The following is an 8,433-nucleotide window of genomic DNA, read 5'->3' on the forward strand; positions in this document are numbered from 1 at the left end:
TAGAAGGATCCAGAAGAGAGTAGACACTCCAAGGAACTGACATCACCTAGAAAACATTGTGTCAGATTAAGCGCAAGTGGTCACCCCTGCCAGCTTTTCTCTAAGCACCTACATGACTTCCTTCTGAAATGCTCTCTCATATAAAATCCTGTACTAATAATATCCTGCTTTCTTTAAAAGTATACACAAATGCTCAGCTGTCGCAGTGAATATGCTGCCCCATTCACATAGCATTGTTTCTAAATGGTAAGGTAATATGAAGAAAGAGAAAACACTTGTACTTTTTCTGTACATCATGCAACTACCAACTGTTTTCAAACCAAATTATGTTATTACTAACATTATTAACACTGAATATTCCCACTGTGCAACTACATTAAGCCTGCTTTGACTACTCAAACTAGCTAACCATCCTCTTACCTGACAATGTTCCTATTAAACGTTGTCTGCCTGCAACCATATGAAAGGAGGGTGGGCTCAGGTGAGAAGGATGAAGAGCTAACCAATACTCAAAGAACAGGGAAGAACTTAAGACATATTTAGGTTTGCACTTTGACATATTAGAATAAGATTTATTGAAAGTTATGTGCTTCATTAGCCACTAGGATGTTTCATTTATTGCCAATCAATTTTCTAAGTGTACTGGAGTCATGCCTTGATAAACCTAGGATGCCTACTAAAACATGCTACGAGGAATTAGTGTTTTGGGATGTCCTTAATTATTTTAAATGAAAAGAGAATATACTAAGTTCTGCTATATATTTTTAAAACAGTCCTTAATATATATCTGGTACTTACTTGAAAAGGTCAAGAAAAACTTCAAAATATTACATTATCTATAACCCTTGCTAAAAGCAAGAGTTGCAAGAGACCTCTTAAGGCCCTAACACATCCCCCTACAGCCACAAGCAAAACCATCACATAAATCCTTTCCCAAACTTAGCAGTTAACCTTTAAAATTCTACTGGCTTATTTTTCCTTCTAAGTCACATGGAAACTTTCCCAAGACTTCACTGATTGAAAAAAATCTTTTTCCAAGCCAAGAGCATTTAAGGCCAAGTTACACCCATACTGTCCTCTAATTTGAAGGTCATTCTAATTGCTTAAAATTAATCAGTTCTGTACTTGTAGATACAAATGATAATTGCTCTAGTTTTGTATCCCTAATGTCTCTAGTCTTTTCTCTTCTTTGTGCCTACCACAGTTGATATTTGGCAAAGATGGGTAACACACAGTCCTCAACATCCCAAGTGAGATCTCATTAATTCTAATTCTCCAACTCTACAGAAAATACCTTGAATCTAGAATAATGCTTGACTTTTTCTGGGCTTGATACTTCGGCAACTTGGCGTTTCATCATCCTTTCCAACTGATGCACCCCTAACTTGTAGGAACTTGGTGCATGTGTTTTAAACTTACTGAAGTAAAAAATCATGGGGAGAGAACAAGGCTCATATAAACATGTTTAAAAAGTATTTACTAACATTAAACTCACCAGATAAAGAAGAGTTTATCCCTACATTTAGATTAGTCAGGAATGTTGAGCCACTGAAAATGCTCTATATGCTTTATTCCAGTTGTTTTGCTTATAAAAGATGTTATTTGCTAGGCATGTATTAATTCATTCTGTATATTCCACTAGCTTTCAGAGACAGGCACAGCTAAAACAACTGTACTCTATAAAAAAGTTCCTCATGTTCCTCACACAATCAAGACTCAATTGGACAACTAGATATTCTCCCTTTGACTCTCGTAACTTTTCAGCTGTTAAGGAGATGCAGCTCAGCTTCATCACAAGGTAGAAGATACTTTCTGGTATATTACTAGGGCATTTTCGTGGCATGTGGAATCTTGGGAGTTCAACACAGCAAAAAACTAAACTGAGGCAAGTACAAGCAATAAGAATGTATCTAATTGAACTTTAGACAATCTAAATGAATCAGGTTTGTCTTCAGGATGTGTTTTCAGAGCATTTTAGTGCAGCAGAGTCTATTTTCTTGATCCCAAATGACATTTTTCAAAGATGACCACCTAAGCTGTCATCTGATCAAAGACAAAATCTCTACTGCAGGCGGATGCTATCACAATTTCAGTTATCTAGCAAATTCTTTGTTCCAAACCGAAGTGTGAAGGATGCCTCAAGCATATAAAGCAGGTCAGGTGAGGTTCAACTGGACTGCTCTTCAAAACTTAGGTGACTGAATTGTACCTAAATGGCACTTTTGACACTTAAGAGCTTTGCTTCGTTTCTGGCCCTAAAGAAGACTCTGTCGCAAGTGCAGTAGCCTTTTACTGCAGCCCAGTGGATGCATCACTGATGCACTGCTTTGGTAAGAAATCAGTACCAAGCTGAAACTTCTCTCACTCTATCCTAAGGGATTTTGATGAATAGAACAGAAAAGATCTGGAAGTCCTGGATTATTTCAGCACTTTGTTCAGAGTACCACACATAAAACAGTGGAATGAAGCTGCAGCAAGTTATATTTCATAGCCATTAGAAAAACAACCATGTTCTCAGAACACTACTGCCTTAGAAAAAAACTGCTGCAATATGCAGGTGTGATAGAAATCATTTTCTCTGGGTGTGGTGCAGTACTAAATAGCAGGTTACAGCTATGCTATGATGCAAGTTGGGGCATACCACCACTTCATAATACAAGCATAGCACCATCATCCACACATCAAAAACTACACTGGATAGCAATGACTGCACTTGTTTCAGCTGAAGTGCCAGCAAAGCTGGCTAATTCCCACTACTTCAGTCTCCAAGATAAAATCTGCAATACCACCTCTTGCAGACCTGCCTGAGAAGAGGTGGCAACTGGACATGCACTGTTCTGCTCAAGTACTGCCACTCGTTCCTCCATGCATGGAGTACAGAGAACAGCAAACTCCCCGCATCTATTTCAGATAAGGCACAGGCATTAGTCATGAATATGTCAGTACTCGATCCTAAAAGTTTTGCAGATTTTTTGAAATAATAACTACGCATTCACAAAGGATTCACTCCATATTGCTCACTATACTCATGTTCAGTGGTAAGTGGATATACTTTGTCTATGCATATTATTTCAGACATAAATTGAAAAGCTGATTTCACAAGAACTCCCTGAATTTCTGCTGCAGCCAGAAGTGAAAACAGCAAACCATGTAAATCAATGTAAAATTACAATTAAAATACTAAATTAGATTTCCTGAAGCTAATGGAAAACCTTGCAAGCGAAAAGTTAAATTGTTAACCAAAGACATTTTTATGAAATAAAGCTTTATTACATCCTCTACTTTTTAGCCTATTAATAATTCTCAATTTTCAATTAATTTATTTTATTGTCCTAATTCTGACAACAGTCTTGGATTTCCTTGCTGGGCTATCTTTGCAGTGTATGTTCAGCTAGGGGATGGGCAGGGCCTGGCTGTTAGGATTCCTGTTCTTCCCCTTCCCCTTTGGATGATTTTAAAATTTTGGTTCACTTTTTTATATTAATATGTTTCCCAGTTAACTAACAACGTTATAATAATAAATGATAGAAAGCATGGATTCTAACCACTTTGTCCTCCTTTGGGAAAGCATCCAAGGAAGCAGAATAAAAAGGGAAAAGAAAGAAAGAAGAGAAAAAGAATAAAATAGGCAAGTATTAATAGACAGATTTCAAAGAAATGCAATTCTAGTAACTCTCTACAAAGAGATAAAAACAATTTTTTTTAAAAAAAAGCTTTGAATAAAAGATGTCATTACTGCATATGTAGAAAACATGTTTTCCCACCCTAACCCACAGAAGCATAAACAATATAACAAACAAAAGGAAGTTACAAATGAATGGATACTTTTCCATTTCTGTGACGTGAAACAGTGAGTGAAAAATAATTAAAATACACTAATCGTGTAAGACACCAAACTAAACTGTATTTCCATAGACTTGCTCCAATGATACCACCTGCAGGTGACGCAACGTAATGCATCCATTGATACTAAAATATGAATAAATGAACATTTTTGTCCAATACACCTACATTTTTTTTTTCAGTTTGTGAATGTAATTTAATAGACTCAGAAGTACATCGGGGCTATGGAAAACTTCCAAACTAAACATGCAATGCATTCCATTCTGAGGCAGGTTTTTTTGGTACACATGCAATTTCAGAAGCCCTATTCCGTCGATGTTTAGCTCAAAGAAAGTGAAAAGGCCATAAAATAGTTCTGTTGTGAACATGATTATCTGTTATAAAATTCATGACCACTTTTAACTGAATTTGTATTGATGCAGAGTATTGATGCATTTCCCCTACAAAAGACTGGCACCTTAAAGCCACACGAGAAAATTATCTCATCTCATGATAGATAAAACTATTCATTTAGTAAAAGGATATTTGTAAAATATTTTATAGCATACTATAGTCCTACGTGACCAGCCAAAAATAATCACTGCATAATGGTCTTCCAAATATAGATCCTACTGCTCACTCACACGTGAGTAGTCAGTTCCTTGTAAGGGACTGACTGAACAGAGGGTATTCTCAGATACCCTTCAGTTTTATGGACAGCTACTACAGCTAACTGCACGTGGATCAGAGGGAGAAAAATTTACCTCACCTGCTTGAAAGCAGGATGCTTAATCCAGATTAATCTACAGTTTCACATTTTAAATAAATTTATTTTAAATTGACATATCACTCTCACTGAGGTAAGAAAAGTGGTTGGGTTTTTTCCCTTAAAAAAAACATTATTGATTTTATGTAAGAGAAATCTATAAATGTGTATGAAAAGCTTGATAAAACGAAGAAATCTAAAATGAAATAGAATTCTATAAAAATTTGTCAGTGAGGAGTTATACCTGAGCAAACAGGTTTGCCTTTTCATTCTATGAAAAACATGTACGTTTTCTACAAGTCATCACTCAGTAGAACTACACACTACATATTCTTTTTTTTTTAAATTAACTGTGTGAATCCTAAGTGAATCCTAAGTATCTCCACAATCATAAACACATTATTTTGCTTTTTACACACCTCACAACGAAGCGATGGATAAAACACTTAAGTAAAACGAAGCATGAAATGTCAAACTTAAGGTGTACAATCTGCAGTGTGACAATGTCAAGGAGGCTTTTTCTTAAGAGTACACATCAGAAGACTTACATTGTTTGATCGCAGAGAGACACGACCTCCACATCGAGCACAAAACTTGGTCCGGCAATAAGAGCATAAATGGCCACAACCATCTGCAAACTTTGTTTTATGACAGATTCCACACGTTGGAGCATCATCCTTGTGCTCTCCCTGGTAACGGCGGGCTTCTTCCCCTATCTTTCTTACTTGCTCTTTATAGCTTTCAAATTGTTGATGCAACCTCCTGCACAGATGAGAAAAAAGTTTATATAGCAAGAATAGGAGGAAATACTACTACTGTGTATTTGTTTAGTTCAATTTATAGCTCTACCTAATCACCTTGCCATGTTCACAATAATAAATGTACCTCATATCAAATATGCACTACATAAGACATCTGTATTCCTATTAGGTTTACTTCAAATCTCATCAGTAAATCATCTCACTTAATCAGAAATTGATACAAATATAAAAAGATGTCAAAAAATGTATAGTAATCAGAAATTGATACAAATATAAAAAGATGTCAAAAAATGTATAGTCTTAAACAGATCTACCATGTGCAGAATAAAAGCAGAAATAGAATTGCTTGAACAAATTTGATTTGCTTTTTAATTGACATTATTTATGCAGCAGGTGTAATAAAAAATATAAATCGATCTTCAGTTACAGCATCACACTTATGTTTTCACAATCCAAATTACTAAAACATTAAAGATTTCAACAGGCACTCTACAGTCACACTGGCCTTGCAAGAATCTGAGAATAATTTTCTATCTATCTCAAATCTATATATCAACAATCTGTAGTATTGTCTCTTGTTAAGTATGAGAGACTATGTAAGGTTTGCTGTCCCTCATTAAAGATGTTTCTTCCAGCTTAGCTGTAGGAGTATTAGCAGGTATATATATTCCTAAGATGAAGACTGGTGCTCAGAGAAGTAGCACTTCTCCTCCAGCTGCCCCAAATAACAAAAAGACCAACACTACGCCCACCAGCTGGCTAAGCATCCTGCTGCCCAAAAGACCCAGCTTATAATCACGAGCTCAGGGAAGACGACTCAGATCTCCACCCTTTACTTCCCCTTCAGTAGATCAGGAATAATAATAATTAAATATTTAGTGATAAAATCTTTCCTATCATTAAGACATTATCTCTGAGGGAAAACATGTTTTTCCTGTTGCTTTCTATTCGATTTTCTCGCCACAGATGATGTTTCAGAGGGGAACCAGCAAAAGGTCCAGGCACTTCTAAAAGAGGCAGTCCCGCTCATCTTCCTGCTCCTGGCTGCATGCTCTTGCTGCTCCTCAGGCACTAAGATTCTGACAGTCACCAGATCCCTCTCAATGAGCTAACCCATGTACCTGAACCAACAGAAGATTAATTCTCCTATAAATTAAAATAAAATAAAAATTGTTTTCTCACCGTTTTACTTCCTGAATTGCTCTGCTCTAAGCAGGGCACTGGAGACCTGGGAGGAAGGTAGGACGTGAGCTCCTGAAGTCAGAATTATAAGGACCAGTAATGGGCAGGATCACCCTTTTTGCAGCAAGGAGCAATATGCTCAGCTGCCATGAAGTTAAGTTTACCCTACCCTGAAACTTAATTTAAAAGGATTAGATTTCAGCTGTAACTGTCTTACTATTCATCAAACTGTATAAGAAAGAAAAATTTCTGTATGTGCCCCAGGACAGCATTGCAACTCCTGACCTTTATTTTCATGAGCTTGAGCGAAGACCTCAGACAGTCTAAACGGGAGAATCCAAGCAGGGCACATTAACGACACAGTCTTTTCACCACGTTATGTGGAACCCACAGGCTTTTCACTCACATTTCCAGATACTGCTTTGATCTACATCTCCATGGATAACATTAAAAAAATAACAAACAGCTAAATAGTCTATGAATAGAAAAGGGGGATCTTGAGTTTAATAAATTTAACAGCAGGTGTGTTGTCTATAGAGGTCTTGTTGATATCCTTCATCTTCAGTATCTGCTTTGAGCTCCCTATTCCCTTAATAAACGTGGAGACTCACACCATTTAAGCAATGTATTTCTAGTGAGACAAGTCTGTGTTTCTGTGAGATTTTGTGCGTGTGTATGGCTGTGCACGGTGGGCTTGTTCTGACTTTTAAAATCTAAGTTATCAGTGTTGTTTGTATGGAATACTGTTTTGGTAAAGTGGTATTTTTACTTTAGAGATGATATTCCAGCCTAGAAAATTATGATTCAACATAACAAGCAGGAATTGTGGTAAAATACTCATACTCCTTTTGGACATATCACTGTTTATAACTACGTAAATCAACCACATCTCTTACACTAAACACAGTCATTTCATACGGACACACTCTAGTGAGGATGCAGCAGTAGTAAAAGCTAAGAAGTCAAATAATCTGTTCTCCCTCAGTACAAACATGATGCATTATACTTAATGCTTTATGCTAATGAAAAACTTGGCAGGCATAGCAAAGGGGTTTTGGGGGGCTTATTTTCATTTTTTACTAATCTACTTTAAAAACCTTTGCAGTATTGAGTAAGATGAGAAAAGTAGGTCAAAAGAATTAGGCAAAACACTGGAGAAACTTACACTTCTGGCCCCATTATTGGATTACACATAAGATTTAACTTATCTTACTCCGCTGCTCACTTATAACGCATAAAAACAACAGAAGACATTCAGGAATTTGTATAATAACCAGCTTAAGGAATGCAATTAAATAATGGAGAGGTCTGTAGGTAAATTTCTTACTACAGCCAATATCCTATTAAAAAATAGAACCGTGGAAACTGAATTCAGTTCTCCTCCGCTGCAGCAAGACTAAAAGCTCTGAGTCTTCGTTAACATGGAAAGAGAAGGTAAGAGCATGCACTGCCCATCTTCCTGTTCTGTTCCAAACAGACAGCCTACATCTGAATCACCGCCGATCTCTTATGAACTTAGGAGGTGTACTAACACAGTGATGACTTGCCCTTCTGTTTGCTCCGAGGGAAGTACTAGCAACTAAGCAGAACTTAAGTGAGAGCAGATTTCCTCTTTCTCTAAATATCAGTTATTTACAGATTTCTTCCTTTCTGCATCAGTGTAAGACCCTTTTTACCATGACAGGTTCAAAAACAAGTGCTTATCTTCAGTGTCACACTACGCATTACTGGAGGAATCCAAACATTTCACCCACCGCAGGAACGGAATTGGAGAAAACGGTTGCAGAATTCACAGAACAGAAAGAATCTTACCCAGTGAGTGGTGGGTCTGGTTCAATTACTTCGTCTGCAAGGTTTTAACCACCTTTCCCAGCTCTTTGAGGAATGACAGAATCTCTGTAT

General features: G+C 36.9%; 1 protein-coding gene across 1 annotated transcript in view; it reads right to left on the reverse strand.

Moving 5' to 3' along the window:
- The window catches only part of LOC104491668 (regulating synaptic membrane exocytosis protein 1-like), a gene marked incomplete at its 3' end in the record, with an annotated part of 35,200 nt that extends 27,490 nt beyond the window's left edge, over positions 1-7,710 (reverse strand). Inside the window, exons 1-3 of the mRNA XM_010134124.1 lie at positions 7,697-7,710; positions 5,137-5,350; positions 3,546-3,557 (exon numbers count right to left, since the gene is read on the reverse strand). Coding sequence (XP_010132426.1) covers positions 3,546-3,557; positions 5,137-5,350; positions 7,697-7,710 — 240 coding nt within the window. The remainder of the gene's footprint in view (positions 1-3,545; positions 3,558-5,136; positions 5,351-7,696) is intronic.
- Positions 7,711-8,433: the final 723 nt, after the last annotated feature.

Source organism: Buceros rhinoceros, unplaced genomic scaffold (genome assembly GCF_000710305.1).
Source record: "Buceros rhinoceros silvestris isolate BGI_N320 unplaced genomic scaffold, ASM71030v1 scaffold11744, whole genome shotgun sequence".
Lineage (NCBI taxonomy): Eukaryota > Metazoa > Chordata > Aves > Bucerotiformes > Bucerotidae > Buceros > Buceros rhinoceros.